This window comes from Tiliqua scincoides, chromosome 1 (assembly GCF_035046505.1).
Source record: "Tiliqua scincoides isolate rTilSci1 chromosome 1, rTilSci1.hap2, whole genome shotgun sequence".
NCBI lineage: Eukaryota > Metazoa > Chordata > Lepidosauria > Squamata > Scincidae > Tiliqua > Tiliqua scincoides.
The window spans coordinates 82,399,720-82,427,640 of record NC_089821.1 but is presented as its reverse complement, the minus strand read 5'-3'; the positions used below and the strand labels follow the sequence as shown (position 1 = coordinate 82,427,640).

At 43.7% G+C, this 27,921-nt stretch overlaps 1 protein-coding gene across 1 annotated transcript; it reads left to right on the top strand.

The window, feature by feature from the left end:
- The first annotated feature begins 176 nt into the window (after positions 1-176).
- On the top strand, positions 177-27,519 carry MARCO (macrophage receptor with collagenous structure). The gene is made up of 13 exons (XM_066609509.1): positions 177-314; positions 3,389-3,490; positions 9,121-9,345; positions 9,926-9,979; positions 10,603-10,647; positions 12,217-12,324; positions 18,830-18,937; positions 20,500-20,544; positions 21,403-21,486; positions 21,577-21,630; positions 23,202-23,246; positions 26,041-26,217; positions 26,952-27,519. Exons 1-13 carry the CDS (start codon positions 200-202, stop codon positions 27,080-27,082), a joined length of 1,293 nt encoding a protein of 430 aa, XP_066465606.1. The 5' UTR covers positions 177-199; the 3' UTR covers positions 27,083-27,519.
- The last annotated feature ends 402 nt before the right edge of the window (positions 27,520-27,921 follow it).

Below are 27,921 nucleotides of genomic sequence, written 5' to 3'. Positions count from 1 at the left end.
TGTTAAAGATACCATGTCAGAAAGATTTTTTGCAAGTCTAGTACAAAAAGCCTCCAAGCCAATAGAAAATGTTTATTTGCATATTGAGTGGATAAAATTAGGAAGCCCCTTCTTCTTCTTCTTCTTCTTCTTCTTCTTCTTCTTCTTCTTCAGTGCCTTTATCCTGACAGGACTGTAGTGCAACAGTGAAAACTTGATCATGGAGAAACAAGGGGCTAACAATGACAGTGGACTCTTCACAGACACCAGTAGACTACCTTTTTCAGATAGGATGACATTTGCATCACCCGGAATGGCAACATTTGAAATAAACGGTAAAGTATTTTCATTGTTTGACAATGATATGAACTTAGAAAAGCAAAAGAAAAGAAAAGAAAAAGAAATCTAGTGCTATATTATTAGTTGATGAATATTTTGCTTTTGTTTTGAAAGGTTTAATTAGTTTCATTGGACAACACAACTTTACACACACACACACACACACACACACACACACACAACACACACACACACACAGCTACCTACTTCTGGGAGGAAGTTCCATGAAATACAGCAAAACATACTTCTAAGCACACACGCTGTGCTAATTGTCTTATTTAAATTATTACATGAGGAATGTAGCAGGATATCATGACATTTCATGATGAAGGCTGTGAGCCTAAGTATACTTATTGGAGAGTTAGGCCCATTGAACATAATGGAGCTGACTCTCAAGCAAACATGCAGAAGATTGAGCTGCACCATGGATTCCAAGGGAGTGCTTGAATTTTTCATGTAGTATGTGTGTGTTTTTTGCACCATTTGAGAATTTATTTAAATAACACGTTAAATGTCTGCTTTTTTCAGCAATATGCACAGAAGCATGAGCCCAGACCTTTTTCACATGTTACTTCTGTGTATTTCACTGAGAAATGTTGCACCATTCTACCTTACTTCATTGTCACCTGACATAAAGGGTGCGTTTTTCATACTTAAGCATTCACAGCTATGGGCAGATGCAACACTGGGGTTTAATGAGGAACTAATTTTTGTTGCATTCAGAATGTACTATGCATTCCAGATGTACAGAGGCTCTTTATTCTGTGCCAGCCCAAGGGCTGTCACAGAATTGAATAGCCTCATTGTGGGGCTACTTCCCTTAGCTGGAGGGAAAGGCACAAAAGTCCTTTTTCCCCAAGGAGCTGCTGGCAGCTGCCCTGTTGCGCACAACTGTTTCAGTGCCACAGCAGTCCTGGCACAACCGGCAGCTCAGGATTGGGCTGCATATCAGTGCTAGAAAATTACTTAGGATTGGGCCATAAATTTAGCACACCAAGGTGCACAACGTGTGCATTTGCCGGGCTCATCTTGTAGAAAAGTGATGGTGTGAACTACTCCTAAAACAGGAAATCTCAGCAACCATGTACTACAACCATGGCTGCAATTTCTGCACACTTGTTTGAGAAAAACCTTCAGCATGTTGCTTCCAACATGCACAAGATTTCCTTAGGCCTGCCTTTCTATGCAGCAAGTTGAAGCAATCAGGGTGGCTAATGGGGGAGAGAGAGCACATCTTGAGGTATCCAGCCTTCCTTTCAACTCCTCTTCCCCCCCCCCCCCAAAAAAGAAGAGGAGCATGAGATTATGCTATAGCCCAGGAGTGCTCAGAGTTTAGCATTTTTTGAGCTTTTTTTTTTTCAGTGAACTCCCAGAACAAAATGGCAGTGGAGTAAGTTGCAAATCATAGCTTGTACAATAATTCACATTTGTTTGTGTTTTTTTTACACACCCCAACTCAGTTATGCATTTTGGCTGCTAACTATACAAGGTTAGGAGCCAAGAATAGCACAAGAAGAAATTTCAACAGACCAAGTCTGGGAGGTAGGCAGAAGTTTCAGGAGTGACTTTAGCCACCAGTAGCTCTAGAATAGGGGTTCCCTAATTGGTGGGTCGCAACTCACCAGGGGAACCAGAACTGGGCCATTCCCCCTTAAGGGGGAGTAGCCCAGGTATGGGTGACCGATGGCTCCATGGAGCTGCGGGGACCCAATGACATTTTAATGTACCTGGGTGCTGCTGAAGCCTCCATGAGGGTACTGGAGGCTCAAAGCCCCTCTTCGAGCCTCCAATTGCTAATTGCTCACTTCCGGTTTGCACAAATGGAGGGTTCAGCAGCTCACGGAGGCTTCAACAGCTCCCCAGGCATGTTAAAATGTTGCTAGGTCCCCACAGCACTGTATAGCTGCAGCGCCGTCAGGACAGCCCCCCCCTTTTGCTCCCACTCCACCCCTGCCACTATTATGAGGTTTTCAACTCCCTCAGGAAATTTGGGAATTTCTGCTCTAGAACAGGGGTGCCCAAACCCTGGCCCAGGGGCCACCTGCGGCCCTCGGGGACTCCCAATCCAGCCCTCAGGGAGCCCCTAGTCTCCAATGAGCCTCTGGCCCTCTGGAGACTTGCTGGAGCCCATGCTGGCCCAATGCAACCGCTCTCAGCGTGAGGGCAACAGTTTGACCTCTCACACAAGCTGTGGGATGAGGGCTCCCTCCACTACTTGCTGTTTCATGTCTGTGATGCAGCAGCAGCCGCAAAGAAAAGGCCAGCCTTGCTTTGTGCAAGGCCTTTTAGAGGCCTTGAGCTACTGCAAGACCTTCATTCATTCATGTAAGTCCCATCTCTATTATATTCATTTATGTAAATTTATTCAAATTTTAAATGTAAATTAATTCTTTTTTCCCCGGGCACCAACACAGTGTCGGAGAGATGATGTGGCCCTCCTGCCAAAATGTTTGGACACCCCTGCTATAGAATAACCACCTGTTGCCTCTGTTCTAGCCTAACTCTAGAGGGCAGTACTTGCCTCTCCTCCTCTTCTACTTCTTCTTTTTTTTTTGAAATCCAGTATGTGAACAGGACAAAGAGGTTATTCCATTTGCCACCTGCTGACTGGTTACAACACATCATCACCACCAAGCCTGATCAGGAAGCCTGACCACTACCAATCAGCCTGATGTGGAAGCAGGGTACAAGCAGGCCAGCCTTTCACAACTGGCCCAGGAGCCAAAATATCTGGGGTTGCTCTGGCATCAGCCTACGCAACCGTTTTGCACTTTTGACAAAGCTAACAGAGAACAAGAGGTCTCATTCTGCCTGGAAATAAAGCAGTCTCTTCATTCACTAAGATCACAGTCCGCTTGCCAAAGAGCTTTCTGTTACCTCAGGCAGCTCAGTAGTCAGAATCTTTACTCAGACAAGCAAGTCATTAACCTCAAGGGACTTTACTCTTAAGTAATTGCACACAGGATTGCAGCCTGAATTGGTAACATATCACACTACACCTTGGTGATTCAAACTGCAACCCCACTTGACAGAATTATGTTGCTTGTTTTATTCCTCCCTCAAACCTTAGAACCAAGAAGCAAGAAAAAGATTTCCAAATGCTGTACTTGGACTGCGTTGATAATGTACCTGGTCGTGCTCACTGGAGTCCTGGGATTGTTGGCCTATCAAGGTAATAGATCTCAAATGCTGTTTACTGTCCTGAATAAAAGCAAAGTTTGTACACCAATGACACTGCAAATATGCAATCTGTAAATCTGGCTAAGGGGAAAAACAGGCAAATCCTGCTGCCAGGATGCCTTATTAGATGTGGGAGGAAGGAACTTGTGCTAAAGGACTTACAGTGCAATCCTGAGCTGCACATGGGCCAGTGCAAGTCCCTTGCGCTGGCCCAGGAGGGTTGCAAACGTGCTGCAAGGCACATTTGCAGCTCCTTGAGAGTTGCAAGGCCGGCGCGCCTCTGCAGGGACTGTCCCCTGCAGAGGCTGTCAGAAGCCTCCGCGCCGATGGAGCGAGAGAGCCTTGTGTCGACCCAGATGGGCTGACGCAAGGCTCTGGGGTGGGTGGGGAGGAGGCGGGGAAGAGGCAGGGAGGAGGCGTTCCTGGGTGGGGGAAGGGCAGGCAGTGGGTGGCCCCAGGGGCAGGAGGCAGGGCTGGGATCCAGCAGTTATGCCAGATCCCAAACCCCATTCCTGGGGAGTTTGAAGCAACTTGAAGCTGCTCCACTTTCCTCAGACTTGTGCCACCTCAGGAGGTGGTGCAAGTCCGAGGAAACCCATTGGGGCCAGGGTGCCTTACCCGGGGTAAGGGGAACAGTTTCCCCTTGCCTATGGCTGAGCCAATTCTGGCCCCCATCCTGTGCTGGGAACAGCACAAGCCTCTTGGCTTGCCTGTTCCAGCACAGGATAGGACTGCGCCCTTAGACAGTTTTCTCCTGGCGGTTTTCAGCAGATAAATCAGAAACAGAGTCTTAACTGCTTGCTGCATTTCAGATCATGAGTGAATCCTTGAATTTTGGAAAGAAGCTTCTTGCCAGTCTTACCCTATAAACACAAGCATCCAAGAGAAACCTCTTTGCATTACGGCTCCAATAAAGTACATTTGAGGGCCTTTACAACAAATAAAAAATAAAAGCAAAGAATGCTGCATTCAAGGAACACAAATTCCCAGGATACAAATGAACAACCCTCAGACCTTTTGCCTCACACACTGTTTCCCAGATGCTCTCACAACTAGAAACATGCCAGACATGTCTTTCTCCTTAAGGACAGACCTTTAAAACATTTGTTATCCTTCAGGATGTTAATGACTTATTTTTAGAATGCAGTATCATTTTGCCATTCAGTAAGTATTGCTAAATAGGAGCAGTCAATACTCCAGTCACTTCTCTTTATATGCAAATTTACTATCTGCAAATTTTGCAAATATCTGCAAGGGGAAGAATTGTTATCTACCTCTCATTATCTGCACCTTCGTTCTCATTATCCACTATGCAGAGACCTTCTGGAGGCTGCAGGGACCTTCAAAACTGTGCTTGTGACCAGTGTGGACCCCTTTAAAATGGCCAGTGGAAGCTGGTTGCAGGCACCATTCTGAAGGTCCCTGCAGCCTCCAGAAGGTCTCTGCAGCGTTCAGATATATTTTGGCACTTCCTGCTGGCTTCCTGCTGCACTCTGCTGGCTTCCTAAGGGTCTCTGATAGATTCTTCTGATGGCAGGGAAGGTACAGCTTCCCTCCACCAGGGTACCCCTTGTACCTAACCTCATTAATCTCATAGGATCAACAGTTCATTATCTGAGAATAGGGTTTCCAAGAACCTAACCCTAGGGGCTAACAAGAACTGACTATATAATGCTGAGTTGGTCCTTCAAACTTATGCTTATGCTGACTTATGCTGAGTTGGTCCTTCAAACTCAGTATTGTCTATACCAATTGTTAGCAGGTCTCCAAGTCAATTGTTCCCTTCCTGGAAGGGAACTTGAGGCCTTCCTCATTTAAAGCATGAAACCACTGTGCTATAGCCCTTCCCTGCAGGGCCTAGGAGAGGGAGGTAACGGGGTACATAAGTACATAAGAACATAAGAACAGCCCCACTGGATCAGGCCATAGGCCCATCTAGTCCAGCTTCCTGTATCTCACAGCGGCCCACCAAATGCCCCAGGGAGCACACCAGATAACAAGAGACCTCATCCTGGTGCCCTCCCTTGCATCTGGCATTCTGACATAACCCATTTCTAAAATCAGGAGGTTGTGCATACACATCATGGCTTGTACCCCATAATGGATTTTTCCTCCAGAAACTTGTCCAATCCCCTTTTAAAGGCGTCTAGGCTAGACGCCAGCACCACATCTTGTGGCAAGGAGTTCCACAGACCGACCACACGCTGAGTAAAGAAATATTTTCTTTTGTCTGTCCTAACCCGCCCAACACTCAGTTTTAGTGGATGTCCCCTGGTTCTGGTATTATGTGAGAGTGTAAAGAGCATCTCTCTATCCACTCTGTCCATCCCCTGCATAATTTTGTATGTCTCAATCATGTCCCCCCTCAGGCGTCTCTTTTCTAGGCTGAAGAGGCCCAAACGCCGTAGCCTTTCCTCATAAGGAAGGTGCCCCAGCCCCATAATCAACTTAGTCGCTCTCTTTTGCACCTTTTCCATATCCACTATGTCTTTTTTGAGATGCGGCGACCAGAACTGGACACAATATTCCAGGTGTGGCCTTACCATAGATTTGTACAATGGCATTATAATACTAGCCGTTTTGTTCTCAATACCCTTCCTAATGATCCCAAGCATAGAATTGGCCTTCTTCACTGCCGCCGCACATTGGGTCGACACTTTCATCGACCTGTCCACCACCACCCCAAGATCTCTCTCCTGATCTGTCACAGACAGCTCAGAACCCATCAGCCTATATCTAAAGTTTTGATTTTTTGCCCCAATGTGCATGACTTTACACTTACTGACATTGAAGCGCATCTGCCATTTTGCTGCCCATTCTGCCAGTCTGGAGAGATCCTTCTGGAGCTCCTCACAATCACTTCTGGTCTTCACCACTCAGAAAAGTTTGGTGTCATCTGCAAACTTAGCCACTTCACTGCTCAACCCTGTCTCCAGGTCATTTATGAAGAGATTGAAAAGCACCGGTCCCAGGACAGATCCTTGGGGCACACCGCTTTTCACTTCCCTCCATTGTGAAAATTGCCCATTGACACCCACTCTCTGCTTCCTGGCCTCCAACCAGTTCTCAATCCACGAGAGGACCTATCCTCTAATTCCCTGACTGTGGAGTTTTTTCAGTAGCCTTTGGTGAGGGACCATGTCAAACGCCTTCTGAAAGTCCAGATATATAATGTCCACGGGTTCTCCCAAATCCACATGCCTGTTGACCTTTTCAAAGAATTCTATAAGGTTCGTGAGGCAAGACTTACCCGTACAGAAGCCTTACTCTCCCTCAGCAAGGCCTGTTCATCTATGTGTTTTGAGATCCGATCTTTGATGAGGCATTCCACCATCTTACCCGGTATGGATGTTAGGCTGACCGGCCTATAGTTTCCCGGGTCCCCCCTCTTTCCCTTTTTAAAAATAGGCGTGACATTTGCTATCCTCCAATCTTCTGGCACCATGGCCATTTTGAGGGACAAGTTGCATACCTTAGTCAAGAGATCTGCAACTTCATTCTTCAATTCCTTAATAACTCTTGGGTGGATGCCATCAGGTCCCAGTGACTTATTGATCTTTAATTTGTACCTAGGCCCAGGAGGGGCCCAGGAGTCACAGGAGGGGCCCAGAAATTTCCTGGAATCTTACATTTTCCAATTTCACCCAGACTCGCTGCCCACATGGGATGCTGGGGGCATTACTGTGTGCACATGGCAGTGATTACTGCCACAAGTCATACACACCAGGTCCAGGAATACATACATTCCTTAACAGTGTCACATCTGGGAGAAAACCGACCTGCTACAGTAGCTCCTTGGCTTGTGGATCCACTTACCATGAAGGAGTGTAGAGAAGCTCAGCGATACAGCTGCGGGACTGCAGTTGCTGCAGAAGTCAGTGTTAAGTACACAGGATACTTTCCATTCTTGGGTGAGCCTAAATACAATGATACTGATTTCCTGCAATGATTTTCTATATTTGAAAGTTTTTAGAGAGACTTAGGAGTGTGGTTTTCCTTATTACTGCATCTAGCTGCCAGCGCTGGGCAGGCAGGTAGCCCTGAGCTCTGCGTTGGGAAGACTGATAGACCTGGTTTCCAAAGACTATTCCAGCTGTTGCCACTTTCCCCCTGCCTGTTTTGCCCCCATTCTGCCAACTTCCATTGCCACCCCCCACTCTGTTTCACCCCCTACCTCTTTGGGAAGAGGCCCTAAAGAAACTTTGTACCCCCTGATAAAATTCCTCTCAGAGGCCCTGCTTCCCTGTGGCAACCCAATCCTGTCCAACACTGGTGCATCAGGGCCAGAAAGATGCAGTGCTGTAATTGAGCAGGCTGGAGGTCTCATTGGGGTAAGGGAACATTTGTTCCCCTATCCTGTGTTGAGCCCCAGCCTGCTCAACAGTGCTACTCAGATCTGTGCCAGCTAAATCACTAGTGCAAGTTTGAGAAGCCCCATTTGTCAGGTTCGAGGCAGGGGTTAGGATCTGACAGAGGATTCCCCAAATTTGTACTGCCTCTCTCCAGCCTGCCACAGATGGAATCATATCAATCTACGTTCCCATCCCCTCACCTTGCTCCCTTCTTGTGGTTGCTTAATTTAAAGAGACCGTGCAAGGAATAAACAAGGTGAGGTAGCAGGGAGGCAGGTCGCCGCTGCCCACAGGAAAAAAAAGCCATGCGGGCAGCAGTGAGCCACTCCACTCACCTTGCTCTTTTCTTCCATGGACCCTTTAAACCGCTTTGTGAACTTTTAGTTGAAAAGCGGTATATAAATACTGTTATTATTAATAATAATAATAATAATAATAATAATAATAATAATAATAATAATAATAAACAGAAAGCGCCCATGTCAGGAAGGAGCAAGCTGAGGGGGTCGGGAAGCAGCCACTGACTTAGCTCCTTTGTTTCTGTCCCTTTAAATGAAACAGAAAGTACAATAAATGCTGCTCTGAGTGTCTGTGTATTTCTTGGTTGAGGGGCAGCATTACCAGGCAGTGGCTCCAGTTCAGCCACCTCTGGGACAAGGTCAATGCCTGAGGGTTATGCACTGAAGCTGTAGTTGCATTTGTTGCAATATTAAGGAAACCTGATAAAATCTGAATGATAACACCCAGGCATGTTTTTCATTTAGATTACCACCAAGTTTTATGGAGACTAGAAAATGAGCTTGGAAATCTAGTCCATTTGGATGACTGTTCTTAGACCACTCACGAGGACAGGCCTTCTCTGTGGGGGCGCCACAAGTATTGACTTCCCTACTGGGAGAATTAAAAACTATCCCCTCCCTCATGGTTTTTTAGCAAAGGCTCAAGAAGTTTCTATTATGTGTTGATGACTGTGGCTATATAATGTTTTGATCCAAATAGTTGTCCCTTAATGGTTTTATCGTTCTTACTAATGATTTTTTTATTGTTTTTACACATAGTACATTTTAGTGTGGAACCTGTAAGCCACCTCAGGCATTTGCTTCATCATGGGAAAGATGGGATATAAATCTTTTCAATTAGATTAAATTAGATTAGATTAGATTAGATTAGATTGGGTAGCTAGCTGGCTGGCTGGCTGGCTGGAAGGAAGGGGTGGCTGGCAATTCCATGTTCCATTTATTTCATCATTTCTTCTCTTCTGTTTTCACAGTCTATGTTAAGATCCCCAGCGATATAAATAGCACCAGACAAGTCAACAGTGCACCTTCACAAGAGAAAATGTTGGGCCATTTTTACAATGACACTGTGCAGAGGCAGGCCTTTTTGGAAACAAAGTCACAGAGAAATGAAAACTTCATCAGTAGTTTAAAGGAAGAAATCCATTTAATCAAGCTGAGCAACCAACAATTGCAATGGAAAATGGCCAACTTTACAGGTATATATTTACCTTGCCTAGGCCAGATCTAATTGTTTGCCCACAATTTCAAAAAGAAAAGAAAAGAAAAAAGATGAATGAGCTGCATATGAAACACTTTTAACACTAACTACAGTGGGCTCTCCGTATCTGCTGATTTGACCCAACATGGGTGCTGATCCCATGTCTGGAGGGCCCACAGAGAACCTCCAGACAGAACTGGAGGTGTTCTGAGGTATGGAGAGGCCACCTCAGAACTGGAGGTGTTCTGAGGTATGGAGAGGAGGAGAAACCTCCTGGAGGTTTCTGAGACGTATGTCCAATTTGTTGGTCATATCCAAATGTCCTCTGATGTGTCGTGTCCTGTTTCCCCCCCCCCCCCCGATTTAATTATCCACAGATTTAGGGTCCAGGAATGGATCCCCCATGGTTACTGAGGTCCAACATGGATATTTGGCAGGATCCCAAGAGCAATCCTATCCATGGCTAATCTCCATGGATACCCCATGGCTACTATTCATGATCTCATTATGTTAATGATGTTTACTGCCAGCAAAGCATAAATCAGATTGTAGCTTTCATTTCTGTATTTTTATTGTAGGTATTCCAGGTATACCAGGATCTCCTGGTGCCCGGGGAGAGAAGGGTGAAACAGGTAATGAAAGAAGAGTTGTAGAATGGATACTGGAAACTTTCTTGGCCACTGATCTTTACTAGTTAAACTCTTGCTATAGGATGCCCACCTATTGCAATGTCTCCCCCAGGAAGTTCACCTAGCACCTACTATCTTTCTGTCATCAATCAATTACCAATTAATGTTAAATTTTTTAATTAAATATTCAAGATTTTTTAATGATAGCATTTGTTTTTAATTCTTGCTTTAGTTTTGTTTTTTTTAAATCTTGTGGCTTATTTATTCTTTTATCATTCATTTTTCATTTGTTATTTTAGTTTTTATTCTTTGAGCTGTCCAGAGTATGGTTTTATATTGAAAAGCAGGTTGTATATTGATAAAAAAGAGAAATAAATATTACACAGGTCTACCCATATTTTGTTGTCTTAAAAGTTAGACCTATTCTTGGGTATATTTGGGGTGCTGAATCCAAAAATGGCATTGGCTTTGCCCAATTGGCTTGAGTTTTGGGGGTACACCATATCCATTTTTGGATTCAGCATCTCAAAAATATCCTAAATTCATTCAAACTTTCTTGGCAACTAAAAAGAAGGGGATGTTTTTAGGCCTATGTTATTAATAATTTACCTGTATTTTGCTTTCAGGATCAGCAGGACCAAAGGGAGAAAAAGGAAATGCAGGAGAGCCAGGTAATACACATTTCATTTGCTTTGGTAGATCAACAGCACTGGTACAGCCACCTCAGGTGCCAGGAGGTCTAGGACCAGCCCTGGTATCTCTACTGCCTCATTTAGCTTCCATGGCCAATAGGCATAGTTAGAATTTTCAATTGTACATTTCTCTAGCTATATGCAATTTGAAACTGCTGTTTCCAAGCAGAGCTAAAACCAGCAAGGCCCATTTATAACCAGCCAGGTGCTAGTCCTTTTGTGAGCAGGGATTCAGATGACTCATGCAGGATTGTTGGTTTAATGTATGTAGCTATGCTTTGTCCTCAACATTTGATAGGTACTGTTTGAATACATTGGGAATAAAAGGGGCACAGCTATAAAACTTAGTAACATGTAATGCAAGTTTCATATGATCAGACGAAGGAGGGCCACTTTAATGCGTGTGTGAAAATCCAAGTAAACTGTGGGTTCAAACAACCAGATGATAGTCTGTTCGTATTGAGATTTATCGTAAGTTGTTGTTCTGTGGATGGATGAAAGCACATGAGAAAGAGCATAATGTTCACAGAACTTCTGGCAGTTCCACAAAATGGATGCTTAGCGGACAGGGGACCCTCCAGAACAAGACAGCAAGTGCCACAGGGCAACGCTAGCAGAATGAAGCAAGCCACTTTGGGCACTGGATTGTGAAATGGTTCTTAGGAGAAGACTGAGTTGCACCACATTGTTTTTCATCTTCTCTTACTAACAAAAAAGGAAGGAAGAGGGAGAAATTTGCAAGAAGGGAGGAACTGTGCTTTCAATAGGAAAAGAAGAGAAAGATAATGAGCTCATCGAGGGCAAGCCCATTTTCTCAGTGTGGAGCATTTTTGTGTCATGGAGGAATCAACAGTAAAGTCAGCTTCTGGCAACAGGTCATCCTGTGATAGTTGCAAACAATCTGTAAAATGCATGACCAAAGACACTTTAAGATCTCAGTTCTGGAACCACTTCTATTAGGCCAGGGTTGCCCAAACTCCAGCCTTGGGGCCACTTTAGGCCCTTGAGGACTCCCAACGCGGCCCTCAGGGAGCCCCCAGTCTCCAATGAGCCTCTGGCCCTCCAGAGACTTGCTGGAGCCTGCACTGGCCCAACACAACTGCTTTCAGTGTGAGGGCAACTGTTTGACCTGTCCTGTGAGCTGTGGGATGAGGGCTCCCTCCACTGCTTGCTGTTTCACGTCTGTGATGCAGTAGCGGCAGCAAAGGAAAGGCCAGCCTTGCTTTGTGCAAAGCTTTTTATAGGCCTTGAGCTATTGCAAGACCTTATTCATTCATATAAGTTCATCTTTAATATATTCATTTATGTAAACTTAAGTAAATTTATTTTAAATGTAAATTAATTCTTTTTTTTCCATGGTGTCAGAGAGATGATGTGGCCCTCCTGCCAAAAACTTTGGACACCCCTGTATTAGACTAATTCCAAAAGAAGTCAGTCCAGCTACTACTATAACATAAACAAGGACAGTACTGTGACTGTGAAGTAAAACACTTTTTTAAATGACCCTGTTTTTAAAAATAAAACATCAGATTTTTTCTTCTTATCCAGGTGCTCCTGGAATTCAGGGTGAAAAGGGACTTCAAGGGAATCTTGGGCCTGCTGGGCCAAAAGGTGAACCAGGAATAAAAGGACAAACTGGAAATAAGGGAGCTCAAGGTGAGGCTGTATACAGTCTATAATTATTCGTAATTAATTCTTATGCTAACCCCGTTCCAGTTAGATTGTTAATCGAATTAGAGTGGAAAATCTAGTTGTTCAGATTCCACCCAGGCTATGCGAAGATGTGACAGAATTGCTATCCCTTCACTAAGGGTAGAGGATGTTGGTCTGCTTCATTGAGGCAAACTAATGATTTATTCTCACAATATTGTTTTCCTCTCCTTAGACAAACACATCTGTCCTCCCGCATACAATCACCAGCCAAGCAGGTTAGTGAATAAGGAGGAGATATCTACAGCAAGCCCAAACAATTTGTAGCACACTCAAATTCACACCACTCCAAATACGCTTTATTCCAAATGCACACAAAGTCAGATATCAGCAGCAGCCAAGTATGGTTGCCCATTATAGACCTCATGCTTTTGCTATCTGGCTTATGTTACAAAAAGCAGGAATATTATCATAATACTTGGCAGACCATAATATCTGGCTTCATATGCTGCAACTATCTTATGAGAGACAGACCCTATCTTCTAGTTCCTGCCTTGATAACTTACTTCCATATTTTGTCCCTATTTTTGCACTTGAGAGATGCCTTATTAATGTTTTGTGAGTGTGAATAGCTGGCATCATCATTCTTCAGGGTCCTTCGCCCTCCCAAGGTCTCCAGTAATCAAGCTAAATTTCTGAGTGGAGAATGGATTGTTCATCTCTAGTGAACAATAATATGAATGCACATACTTAAGTAGTAAGGTACCATGCAGTATACAGTCTGCCATTTGGGACACAGTAACTACAGAGGAATATTGCAAATATATTGTGGGACAGTTATTCTGCTGTATCCGGACCAAATGAAATCGTTTCAGAATTCTAGTGCTAGAAAACAGCATTAGGCATGGGGGCCAATAATCAATAAATCAGTTCTTCATATAGTATTCTGTCATCTTTATATGCTGTGTCACGCAGACACTGAGGGCGGAAATGGATGTGGCATTGTGCAGTTTAACATTCCATTCAGGGAATATGTGTATGCAATGCAGGTAATGAGTATTTAATTATCTTTCTGTCTCTGATTTATAACAACGGTGCTTATAGTAGGATTTATCTTGTATAAACAAGTGCCATGTAATTTATAAAGACAAGCAAATGCATGTTTGGCTAGTTAGAGATATAGCGAAGTCTGTTTCAGAGTGGTTTGTATCCCTGGAAGCTGGAGTTGTGCCTAAGTCAAACAGAAGACCTGCGCAATGTGAAACTACTATGAAATTGTTATTCACAAAGCTGATCAGGAATGACTATGCTGAAATGAGAAAGAAAAACACAGGGCACCATCAATGTAAAAGAGCCAAGGTTGTTGCTGGAAGATTTAGAATGGATGATCACAATCCCAGTATAATTTTCCTCATGTCAGAGTTTTAACATGTCAGATCAGGAGAGAGATCTTGGGGTGGTGGTGGACAAGTAGATGAAAGTGTTGACCCAATGTGCGGCGGCAGTTAAGAAGGCCAATTCTATGCTTGGGATCATTAGAAAAGGTATTGAGAACAAAACAGCTAACATTATAATGCCATTGTACAAATCTATGGTAAAGCCACACCTGGAGTATTGTGTCCAGTTCTGATCACTACATCTCAAAAAGGACATGGTGGAAATGGAAAAGGTGCAAAAGAGAGCAACTAAGATGATTACTGGGCTGGGGCACCTTCCTTATGAGGAAAGGTTACGGTGTTTGGGCCTCTTCAACCTGAAAAAGAGACGCCTGAGGGGGGAAATGATTGAGACATACAGAATTACGCACGGGAAGGATAAAGTGGATAGAGAGATGCTCTTTATGCTCTCACATAACACCAGAACCAGGGGACATCCACTAAAATTGAGTGTTGGGAGAGTTAGGACAGACAAAAGAAAATATTTCTTTACTCAGCATGTGGTTAGTCTGTGGAACTCCTTGCTGCAGGATGTGGTGACGGCATCTGGCCTGGACGCCTTTAAAAGGGGATTGGACAAGTTTCTGGAGGAAAACTCCATTACGGGTTACAAGCCATGATGTGTATGTGCAACCTCCTCATTTTAGAAATGGGCTATGTCAGATGCAAGGGAGGGCACCAGGATGCAGGTCTCTTGTTATCAGGTGTGCTCCCTGGGGCATTTGGTGGGCCGCTGTGAGATACAGGAAGCTGGACTAGATCGGCCTATGGCCTGATCCAGTGGGGCTGTTCTTATGTTCTTAACTGTTTACACCAGCTAAAAGAGCCAAATTGGAAAGGCGGGTAGTCCAATTTGGAAAGGCAAATTCCTGTGCAGCTCTGCATCCTGCATGGGATTATTGGCTGCTGGAGGTCTCCTCAGGGTAAGGGGACATTTGTCCCCCTGCTCCGGGATAAGCCCCAGCAGTAGCAATGAGGCAATTCAGACCTGTGCAAGCTCAATTGCTGGAGCAAGTCTGCATTACCCTGTGTTGGCAGATCAGGCCTGGGAAGGGGATAGGTTGCAATGTGTGCCAGCACCTTAGATGCTACCTTTCTTATGAGTTGGATACATCCGTCTTCACCCCCATTGCTGTAAAGGTGATAGAAGAAGCCAAGTACATGTAAAGTCTTTTTATCTTTCCTGGCTAAAGGAAGAAAGAATTTCAGCAGGCCCTGCTTTTCTCATTCTTCCTGCTGCACCTGCTAAAATGCCTTGTCCAGATATCTGTTAAAGGGAGAGAAGCCCTGCCCTCTTTTTCTCTTGCCACCCAAGACAAGTAAAAGAGAAAGGCAGCAGAAAATAAAAGTGGGTCTTATGTTGGGATGAGAGCTGAATCTCAAGTCTGGAAAGGTTGGCCATTACTGTGTGAGAAAGGCTTCTGTAAACTTCTCACATGCAGAAATGAGAACTGAAAAAGAAAGGGAGTGACAGGCTAGGAGAAATGACTGTGCAGTTTGTTCAGCGGAGTCAGTCAGTATTTGAAATAACAGAGTGTATGTCTGAACTATTTTTAATGAGCAATGGTATGGTCATAAAAGCCATGTCAGCAGCCCTGCAGCAGTCAAAACTTAGCATTATCCTTGCAAAGACTTGGCATGCCCTGAAAACCTTCATAGCCCCAACCTGGTCAGGGAAAGCCAATAGATTGCAATAGAGTGGGTGGATTCACTCTGGAGCCTGAAAGGACACAGTCATCCAGGGAATCTTCCATCTTCTAATCTCAGGTGGTTCACCATGTAGCATCAGGCAGTCTATGGCAGTGATTTTCAACCTTTTTCATCTCACGGCACACTGACAAGTCACTAAAAATGGTCAAGGCACACCACCAGGTTTTTGACAATTGACAAGGCACACCATGCTGCCAGTGGGGGCTCACATCTCCCATTGGCCCTATTAATAAATGACCTTTCACCAAATTCCTGTGGCACACCTGTGGATCACTCGTGGCACACCACTGTGCCACAGCACAGTGGTTGAAAATGGCTGGTCTATGGTTTCCTGGATTTCTGCCTAGGATCTTCTGCTGTTACTGAGTAACAAAGAATTACACATACACTATGCAGAGAGGCTACATAAGGCACTCTTTCCAGGAGCCTTACAAACAGAAGCTTGTGGTAACCCAATCTCTAATTTTTGAGTGGTGAGGAGATAGATTATTAGACTGTTAATAGTTATTTGACTGTAACGCCACATTGTTAGAATTTGTGGGATTGGGGTCCTATTTATTAGCATGCTGTGTATGAAGATAAGAATAACCCCGCTGGATCAGTCCATAGGCCCATCTAGCCCAGCTTCCTGTATCTCACAGTGGCCCACCAAATGCCTCAGGAAGCACACAAGACAACAAGAGACCTGCATTCTGGTGCCCTCCCTTGCATCTGGCATTCTGACATAGCCCATTTATAAAATCAGGAGGTTCCAAAAATTTTGGATATAATATATCGATGGATGACTGGAAGCAAATTTGGAATATACATATTAAGATAACTAAAGCAGTGTCCTTTAAAGAGAATTTATATAAAATGTTTTATAGATGGTATCTAACTCCAGAGAAATTAGCAAAAATGTATTCTGGGGCATCAAATAAGTGTTGGAAATGTAAAGAGATTGAAGGAAACTTTCATCATATGTGGTGGAAATGTGAAAAAGCAAAGAAATACTGGAAAATGATACATAAATTGTTGCAAGAAATATTGAATTGTGTATTACCTTTCAAACCAGAAATATTCCTCCTAAATGTGATATCAGAAATTAGACCAATGTAAGAAATACTTTATTGTACATATTGCTACAGTGGCAAGAATATTGTTTGCGCAAAAATGGAAATCTACAGACGTGCCAACTAGAGAAAATTTAATAGACAAAATTTATGAAACAGCAGAACTGGAAGTTTTAACAGAAAGAATGAAAGAGAGAGATTTAGATAGAGTAAGAAAATATTGGAAGCCTTTTTATGACTGGATAGATAATTTTAGTTAAACAATATTGAGTGTTTCGATAAATCTAAATTTTTATACTGATAAATATGATAGCCTTTGTATTGTATGATGATTCTTGTATTTTTTTCAGTCGTTTTGATTGCTTTTTTTTTTTTTTTTGAATGATGCATGTTGTAATCTAGGGCCAATACCCTCATGTGTAACCTGTGTAGTACCAGCCCTAAGTATAACCCATTTTCCTTACCTGTATCTGTAATAAATAAATAAAATATTAAAAAAATATATGTATAAAATCAGGAGGTTGCACATACCCATTATGGCTTGTAACCCGTAATGGAGTTTTCCTCCAGAAACTTGTCCAATTCCACTTTTAAAGGCATCTAGACCAGATGCCATCACCACAAGCTGTGGCAAGGAGTTCCACAGACCAACTACACGCTGGGTAAAGAAATATTTTTTTTTTGTCAGTCCTAACTCTCCCAACACTCAGTTTTAGTGGATGTCCCCTGGTTCTGGTGTTGTGTGAGAGGGAAAAGAGTGTCTCTCTATCCACTCTGTCCATCCCCTGCATAATTTGGTCTCAGTTGTGTCAAAAACTTATTAATTCATTAAATGTAATAAAAAGAAAATGATTTTGAAATATTTCATAATTCCTCCCTCCATAATGCCCCCTTTCATAACTCTCCCCATTCTATATCATAAGGAGTTTAAAGATTGACAAAAAGTATCAGAAGTGGATACCAAAATAGAGGTCCAAACCTAATCTAGCTGGACTCTTCCTCTTAGGGTGCAATCCTAATCCTAATGTGAGTGCTTTCCAGCACTGGCATCGTGGTGCCAATGGGACATGTACTGCATTCTGCAGTTGGGTGTCACTCACAGAGGCCTCCTCAAAGTAAAGGAATGTTTGTTCCCTTACCGCAGAGCTGCATTGCCCTTATGTCAGTGCTAGAAAGCGCTAGAAAGCACTGACATAAGGGGTTAGGATTGCGCCCTTAATTGCAGCGGAAAAATCCACTATGCACTACAGGTTGAGCCTCATTATTTGCGTGGGTTCCCTTCCAAGCACTCACTTGGATGGCAAAAACACACTATAGCAAATCAATTCAAAAAAACAAAGTTTCTGTGCTCCGGTGATTTAAAAACAGCCTTGCTGACCTTTGTGATGTAAGATAAGAATCATTAAGAAGACAATCCCTCAATCAGTCCTCCTCCAAGCGCTTACAAAGGCGCTTCACTCAGCCCGTCCCTTCACCAATGCAAAGTGATCACCTTTCTTTCAGGTGCTCGGGGGAAGGGAGGGGTCGCCTGGAGAGAGAAGGATTGATGGATTGTCAGCCAGCTGCCCTCTCTCTCTCATTAAGGAGGCTGTTGTTAAAGGACTATTCAGTTTTTTAAACTGATTTTAAAGGGATGCATTTTTCCCCTTCTCCAGGGATCAGCACATTCCTTCTCATTTGCAGTGGCCATTCATGTTGAGTCAAATCCATATATAAATAGGCCGGCCCTGTACTTTTATAAATGACAGTAAATTTAAGGAAAAAAGACCTTCTTTACAATTGCTGCCCTTAATACCACTGTCAGTAAACTGCACTTTGAGCCTAGAATGAAGATATACAGATGTGCCCTCAATTGGCCATGTAATTATTCTCAGCTAGTAACATGATTGCTTCCATTGATGGGTCTCTAAATGCTTAATTTACACCTTAATGTGAATGTGTTGTTGGGTTGGCCTGGTTGGACACTAATCATAGACTAATCATAGACACATAGACACATCATAGGCACATAATCATACACACATAATTCATCCATTGAGTGCCCACCTGGCCAGGCCAATCCCTGCAACATTAGTACAGTGACAGCAACCAATATCTGCGAGTAGGCAAGGAATACCATGAGGTGCCCAGTGTAGGGCTTTGCCCAGGGCAACCAGCCACTTGGCACTGACAGTGACAAATATATAATAATAACAGTAATAGTACTTATTGTTAAGTTTCTGAAAATGAATCAGGCACTGTACGAAAGATCAGTATGAAGAAACATCTGGCTGACATCTAAACATCTAAAATAAATTCAATCTTCTTTCATAGGCACTCAAGGAATCCAAGGAGAGGTTGGCACAAAAGGAGACATGGGGCCAAGAGGACTAATGGGTGCTACAGGAGAGAAGGGTGAGAAGGGAGACCAAGGCCCCAGAGGTGAGTGAACAAGATGAAGTGCCAAAACAAAACCTTGTGCCCTGCACTTCTGTTTGAAACTCCAGGCAGATGATCCCTCACTCCTTGCACCAGCTAGGCATGGAAGCCATAGGAGCCCATCATGGAAGGAAAACCCTATACACAGAAGAAGAAGAAAAAATACCTGGCAGCCCACATACTGACAGTCTAAGGGCACAATCCTACCCTGTGCTGAAACAGGCAAGCCAAGAGGCTTGTGCTGTATCCAGCACAGGATAGCAGCCCAAAGCGGCTCAGCCAGAGGCAAAACGCCTTTGCCCCTTTGGGTCTCCTCTGACTTGCACCACGTTCTGAGTTGGCACAAGTCTGAGGAGAGCAGCGGCTTGAAGTCGCTCCGAACTCCCCGAAAATGGGGGTTGGGATCCAACATAAGTGCTGGATCCCTGCCCTGCCTCCTGCGCCCCACCCGCCTGCCCCCAGGGTCGCCTACCACCTGCCCTCCCCCCGCCCAAGCCGACTTGCGCCGACTCAAGTGAAAGGCAGGATTATGCCCTAAGTGCAGAAGCAAAAGCATCCTGAAGACACATTCTCTTCCTTAAAAATATCTGCCTTGCCATGCTGTGAATGCATGTTCCTATGACTTCCACCTCAGATCCAAACGTATACCTGTCTTCATCCTCAAGAAGATACTATGACTGCATTAGCCACTGGCCATTAATATTGCTTCCTTCCACACATTCTTTTCACAATCTCTCTTTAATCATTAATACTACTTGCTGCTGTGTGAGAACTGTGTGAAAAGCTGCCTGCTGTCCTATTTTTCTATTTCATTGAAAGATCAAAAGGCATTGCCTCTTTTGTTCCTCTTTTTCCAAAACTCTCTTGACTTTACTTACTTACTTCTATTACATCCTCTAACCATCATTACCATGTATGTTTTTCTACACCCCTAATCTTTGATTGCTGTTCTCTCTAATTCCGACCCTAAAGGTGACTTTACCCTCCTTTCACATGACTTAACAGGGCTGTCTCCAGGTTTCAGGGGGCCCTCAACAGTTTGGACGCCTTGGACCCCCTCCTACTTGTGTGGACCCTGGTAAAGCCGCTTGGCCACCGCCATTCAAAATCTATGGGCACAGGGGTGACCCTAGGGATCCGCAGTGGGTTCTTCCTCAGTAGCTGCCCAACTGCACTGACTCCAGACACCAGCCTTGTGAGACACCCAGTGATAGCCACATTTTACAGCCTGAACTCAGAGCACAAGCCTAGGCATGTCTACTTGGAAGTAAGTCTCACTGAATTCAGTGGGAATTACTCTCAGATAAATGCAAATAGGATTGCAGCCTCAATTATGTTGAACAATAATTCTCTTTGAATTTATTCTCTTTGAATTTATTGAATTCTCAATAATTCAATAATTCTCTTATGTTGAACAATAATTCTCTTCTCTCTCTATTATTTCCTATGCAATTCCTAATGCTTCTTAATACTGTTAGCATTTCTAACTAGCCACAAGACACTGATGACTAGTGCAACTAGCTGCCATCAGGATGTACTAACAAAATATTTACATTGGGTTTCAGGTTTCCAGGGTCCATCAGGAATGCCTGGAGCACAAGGAGAGAAAGGTACACTGTGATAAACAAATGCTTCACCTTCCCATTTCTTTGTTTCAAGCTTTGCTGTTGTTAAGGGGAGATCAGCAGGAATGTCACTGCTTATAATCTGGCACATAGTTTATCTAACGTCTGTAGAGATTTTACCAGCAAGGTTAACTCTGTATGCATCACAGAGAAACATACCTCATTGAAGTCCCCCCCATTGAAACCAGAGAAATCCCTCGTTGGGATTGTTAAATCCTAGTCTTTTCCAAAAAATGGTGTACAGTTTACCCAGCATGAATCTTTTCTGCCTTTTCTTTTTTTTCAGTTGAATGGTGAGCAAGTATTTGGGGATTGGCCTGCTGATTGTTCTTGCACCTGCAAAAAAACCGAAAAGCTGATCAGCTATCAATGGCTGATTAACAGATGCTTCAACATTCAGTTTAGCACAAGGTCTTCCTCCCTAAGCTGGTCAATGAACCAGCTTCGTTGCAAAAAGGACTTCAGACTCTCTGTGGTCTCATCCATTCTAACAACTGACATGCCGCTTTATAGATTTGCAGCCTGAGCCTGTGTTCATTTATGCATGCATTAATGGAGACAAATCAGCAGAACACAAGTGTGAAACTGCTGAAGATAAAATGGAACACAGTCTCGCTCTGTGTATTTCCTTTTGTGGTGAACCAATATCAAGGGCTACCCATGCAAGCCTGCAGAGCGATTTTCATGTTCTTCTGGTACCATCTGCTGCCTGCAGGGTTAAAGGATGAGGCTGGTATGCCTTCCCTCGTTCACAAGAGATGGACAAGCCCTTAAGTGATTTGCTTTGATTTCTTCTTTATCTTTAATTGTTCTGTTATTGCTGTTCTTTGACTCACTTTCCAGGTGTGTCTGGAAATAATGGTCTACCAGGATTTCCTGGTTCAAAGGGTACACAAGGGGCAAAAGGAGAAGCAAGTATTATCCCAGGTACATAAATGTCCATGTTTCTCAGTCTGCTCAAATACTGTACTGTTTTCCAAGGAGTTTGTGACATATACTTCCGTTGGCTTCTTTCAGGGCCACAAGGACAGAAAGGAGATCAAGGGCAAAAAGGCAGCAAAGGAGACCCAGGTAAAGACAGAGACATCCAAGCAGATAATATGAGCAACTTACATCTCATTCAAAGAAAAGTGAGATGCCATCAGCCAAAGAAAACCAATTTGTGCTCTCCAGTGAAAAACAATGGAAGTCCTTTGCATCAACAATTGGCTGGGCACATGGGGCACATGCCATGTTGCCATGGCAAAAATCCAGATTACTTTTCCCCCCCCTCAGTTGAAGAGGACTCATCTGTATGATAGAACTCTGATTATATTCTCAAAATTATGTTGTAGGAAATTGCAATGTAAAAGACACCCTTTATGGATGCCACTGCTGGGTGATCTGTTGGCCTGCCCTATATGTTTGATTGATTATTGATGAAGGGTCTGCTGTAAAGGTTGCTAAAGAGTTCTTTAGATTTAAGCATTTAGGGGAAGATTTTGGCAGTGTAGACACAGTATTGAGCCAGGTAAACCAGAAGTCTGCTTCAGGTGAAGTTAACTTCACGTTTTCTAATATACAACTGCAAAGAGAGCTGTGACATGAATGCCTCATCTATACCTGACTGCACACTCTCCGTAACTGTAAAGCTCTTACTGTTAGATTGGTGCTGAGATCAATATGTGTGGCACAATGCACTGCAGGCCTATAGATTATGGCCTGAGGAATCCAGCAATGCCCATCTGAGAAGTTAGCCATTCTTGCTTCCAGACATTCTGTTATGCTGCTCTTTACAATTGGTAAGTCACCGGTTGCTCTAATCATAGAATTGTAGGAGGCCATGCTGGTTCATCAAGGACAATCCACAATTCAGACAGAGCAAAAGGCAACAAGGTATATAGCTTGCTATTTGATATCATGTTACTTTTTGGCTGGTGCTAATGAAGGCACTAACCTCCTTTGGACTGTGGATATATGCACCAAACTATACACTACCTTGGTAGTAGAATTTGATTTTGTTTTTGGAAACCACTATTCTGGAAGTTCAGGCAGTGCATGAAAACAAACAGAATGCATTTTTGTAAGAAACATTTTGTGTCATATGTGAGGTGTTCATGCAGGAAAATGCACAAGGCTATGCAATTGTACATTCTAGCCTAGATAGATTTTTAGAGTTGCAGTCCAGAAAGGGACAGCATCTAGCCTATTGTGCGACAATACCATGATGAGAACACCCACAGAGTTGCCCTATTCTCATGCCTTCTTCCAGTATATCTTCTCATAGGATCTTCTATCCTCCATCTCCTGAACTCCATTGCTCAGTGGGTATACCCACTTTGCTCTCCATTATTCTAACACTCACTGCATGCATCCAGTTTTGTTTCTGAATGATGCACCCTCTTTCATCAGACCTTTGAGACTATGCACAATTTGAAATACTTTTATATGTTCTCTAATTTGTATAATGTTTGGGACGTCAAAAGCACTGTACAACATGCATTCCTATTGGATTTGGTGGAATTTTGAATGTCAATCTGCATATTCAAAATTCTATCTTGATACGTTTGCTGGAGTCTAGAACATCAAGCAAACACTGGATATTTCCATAGTCTTTGGTTTTGACACCCATTTAAAACATTCTCTTTTTTAAATTATTTTAGGCCCTCGTGGAATTCAAGGGGCGAAGGGAGAAAGGGGAATGAGAGGTAAGAGGTCCTTGCTCAAGTTACTAAATGAAACAATAAAATCAAAGCTTATCTGAGCATTTTTGAATTATTTCATTCACCCAAAACAAGACTGTCAGGTCATACTAGAGATCAAGGTTTCTGCAGAGACTGGGAGGAGTGACAGGAAAGAGAAGAGTTAAACATTCCTCTCTTGCCTATCACTTCTTCCTTTCTGTCTAACAGGTTAACTCTCTGTGTGAAGGGAAACCTTGACACGATTGCCCTTTCAAACAAGCAGTCTCCCACATGAAGAATTAACATGAAGATTCTCCCACATGAAGATTAATCCAGTGCCGGATTAATCTAGTAGCAAAAAATCTAGTAGCTACGGCCCCGGCATTTTCAAGGGCCCCACACTAAATGATTGCAAGCTGTTTCTGGTGAAATCAGAATCTCACAATCTGGCAACCCTGTTTTTTACATGTTGGGGGAGCTGCTTGTTGTATGGTACATGATCCTTATGGACGTCATTAATAACATGATAGGAATAAATAATTTCATTCAAATGAAACTACACTGTGGGCACAATCCTATTGTGCCTCAGTCCTAGTGGAGCATGCACTCCACTGACATTGGCTGTGACAAACATGCCAGAAAACACGTTGTGACAGAAGAGTTCAAGGCACTGATGGGAAAGCCTATGCTGGCCTTCTGGCCTCTATGGAAGACCAGTGCACACCAGAGTAAGCTCCACACGGTCAGTGGAGAGGCAGGAGAGGGTGGGACGGGGCAGTCAGCAGCCTTAACCTTAACAAGTAAATAATGTAAGTTAGTTAGGATTGGACTACCCATTCTGCTTCTAGGAATGGGCACCTCTACCACAGTTTTATCAAATCTTAAGCCCATACAGAGTGTTGTCTTATGTCCCTGTCTAGTCTCACTATCCACACCAATTCTGAAACATAAGAAAAGAAACAAAAGCTATTTGCCTCTAATACCAGCCCTTTTGAGTGCCAAACCACACCTCCCTCCAAAAACAAAGCAAATCTCAACCTGCCATGATTTGGAATTAGAGCTATTACCAAGGGAAACATGTCTGAACTCCATCTGGTGATTAGAAGGAAGTTGTGGTGCCAATGCCTCCCTCCTTTCCTCCAGAAATGCCTCATGCCAGGACATGTCAGGAAACCTGGCTCCTAACATGAGGACAAAGCCAGGTAGAGAGAGCCAATCCTCAAAAGCTTCGCCTCCCAGTTATGTCTGTAACCCATTCAACAGCACATAATGAGTGATCCAGGAGGTCTGAGACAAGGCATAGGGTGAGTTCAAAAAGCAGAAGATAGCTGAAGACATATAGGGTGCAATCCTATCCTGCGCTGGAACAGGCAAGCCAAGAGACTTGCGCTGTTTCCAGTGCAGGACAGGGGCTCAAGCAGCTCAGCCAGAGGCAAGGGGAAACTTTTACCCTTACCTCCTGGTAAGGCGCCTTTGCCCCAATGGGTCTCCTCGGACGTGCGCCACCTCCTAAGGTGGCACAAGTCCAAGGAGAGTAGAGCAGCTTCCTGCCGCTCCAAACTCCCCAGGAACGAGGGTTAGAATCCCAGTCCCTCCTCCCACTCCCCACCCGCTCACCTCCAGGGCTGCCCACCGCCCGCCCTCCCCCTGCCCAGGAAAGCCTCCTTCCTGCCTCCTCCCTGCCTCTGCCCCGCCTCCTCCCTACCCACCCCAGAGCCTTGTGTCAGCCCAGTCAGGCCGAAAGAAGGCATGCCGAGAAAGCCAGTGCCAAGGCTTGTGTCAGCCTCCGCAGGCCGGCACACTTCTGAGCGCCGGTCCAGCTTCCTCCTGAGGAGGCACAAACGTGCTTTATGGCACCTTTACAACCCTCCTGGGCCGGTGCAAGGGACTTGTGCAGGCCCATGGGCACCTCAGGATTGCGCCCCAAAAGATTAATATCAAATGTGGGGGTTGTTTTATACAAAGGAGGAAAGAATAGCAGGTTTGGAAAATGGCTTAGGTGTTGGCACTTAGCAAGTAGTCGGAAAGATGATTACAGGCAAGCTTAAAGCAAAATAATTATCTGATGCAATTTAGCTCACTGATCCTTACTTAGGACCATCACTTTCCAGATGCCATGATACCCATTGTATCCTCAGGGAGGTGGATGGAGCTGGTCATGAACAGATTTACTCTGCAAGAATCAAATCTGAACATGCGCAAGCAATCTTGGGCTCGACCTTAACTAAGCTAGGTTCAATGAGATCACAGATCATTGTTCCATTGGATGAGTTACAAACACCTGGGCATGCCTACCTATCCTCTGACCTAGTCATGTAGGCTTGGATGCCCAGTCGGCTAGCACATGCCAATCCCAACAGGTGGACAGGCTTGGGCTATGGCTTTTGGAGGATTCAGACAATGAAGTATATAAGAAGCATGGACAGCTCAATCATCTCAGAAGTGCTAGGCTCCTGTGGACAGAAAGGAGTTCACAGTCTCCTGGAATAAAAGGAGAAAAAGGTTCAGTGAGATTTGCTTATTTCTTCAGCACTGTCTGGTCACACCTATCCCATATAGTGCTATATTAACAGCCCAATCCTAACCACAGACAGCTGATAGCATACAGTACTACTACTGCGTTTGCAAATTTCAAAGAAGAAATTTGCTAGCAACACTAATGGACTTCAATGGCAAGCAGCTTTTTTTGTAACGAAAAGGAACAAGGGACAAACTCACAGTTATTCATATACCAGTTACCCTGGTCAAAATCTAGATGTCTTCTTTTTATCTTTATATGTGCCTAAATGTTTTCTTTTTTTAAATAATTTAAAATCAGTGGGATTCCATGAAAATATAAGACTTGCTGGTGGATTTAATCGTGGCCGTGTGGAGATTCTCTACAGTGGACAGTGGGGTACCATATGTGATGATTCCTGGGACACAAATGATGGAACGGTGGTTTGTCGAATGCTGGGATTTCAACGTGCAATAAATGCCTTTACTGCACCTGCGGGTAACTTGCCAATTCATTTCCTGACTAATTTAGGGCCTGATCCTAAAGACACAGCGCTGGCCCACCACTGGTGCTGAGTGTCAAAAACATGCTATAAGGCTTTGAGACTCAGCACCAGTCTGCTCTGAGCAAGCGCCAGCTGGAGGCCTGCCACATGCTGCCTGGAGCAAGGGCCGAGCTCCAAGCAGCAGAGAGGTAAGTCAGGGCAGAGGGGTGGGCATTCTAGGGCCTTGCACCTTCCTTGCACCTTTCTTGCATTCATGTCCTTGCACCTTCAGCTGGATGGAACCTTCTTTGTTACACTGTAAACGAAGCTTAAATGGAACCTTCAACTTGATGGAACCTTCTTTGTTTATAGTGCCCTTGCACCTTCCCTGACCTCCTACCACCTGCAGCTTTCAGCACTTTTTCTCAAAATGGAGACCACTCCACAAAATGGAGTCCAACCATGGCCTAGTCTTCTTTGATTCTCTGCACTCAGGAAATCCCTTTAGAGATTATCCTGAATAATCCGATTACATAGATTACTAACGTAAGTGTAGCATTCTTCCCTCTCCTATTCTTTTTTGTGCATGTACTTTCAAGTGCTGTTTTCCATTAGTTGCCTGGTCAAGTGATCTGACAAGCATATACAATATTTGCTTGAGACACACTTTTGTAGTCCGTTATTTTATGTTCCTTTGTTTGTTCTACGGAAACTCATTTCATCTCTGCCTCTTTACTTCTGATCCCAGGCACTGGAACGATCTGGTTGGATGATGTGGAGTGTACAGGAAGCGAACAGAGCATTCAAAATTGTAGCAAACGTAACTGGGGTGAAAACAATTGCAATCATAATGAAGACGCTGGTGTTGAGTGCTCCTAATGGACGATAGTTCTGCAGTGACAGCTGTCAACTGATACTTTAATACTCAAAAAGAAATAGTTGCCACCTGGTAATTCAATGTGCATCTCTGGCTATCTGAGAAAATGGGTTTAATGTTTTAATCTCACTGATCCAGTAGATCTCTCTATTACCCTTTGCTGATCAATGCTATTTTTTATGAAGATGCGCAAATAGTCAATACAAATATCTGGCTTTACATTCTTAGAGCTATAATACTGGTGAATATTTATGTAGAAATCAAATGTAAAAGCCTGAAAGGAAGATAACCTGCAGGTATTTCCAGCAGTGTGTTGTCCTTTGAACTTCTAAAATGATTTTCCAGGGTTTCTCACTTGGATGCTATGATATTTAAAAATACTGAAATGCACACTGTAGACATACTCGGAGAGAACAAGTGGGACCTGGGAAAATGCAGCCTTGGTCTCCTGACGTACTTTGAAAAAGTACCATGGATTTCAACTATCTGTAATTCTTTGCCGAATTTATAAATCTGAGATGTGTTCATTTCTCCCTTAATTCTTTTTCTTATTCATCTGTTTACGTCTAACTGCGTTTAGCCATGAGACAATCCAAAGAAGGGATCTGGGTGCCCAAGAGAGAACTGCCAGCTATTTCCATTGCCAAAGAGGCAAGCTGATTTTGAAACTTTAAATAACAAGCAAAGTTCTTCAGCTAAACATGCCATTCTCTCTTTCATGAGCACTTTCGTCCTTCGCATTGCAGACACTGATTTGCGGTCAGACTGCATGATGACAATGCTGGCCAAACTACAAAAAGAGAGCTAGGTCTTGTTGAATAGCAGGAAGCCCAATCCTATG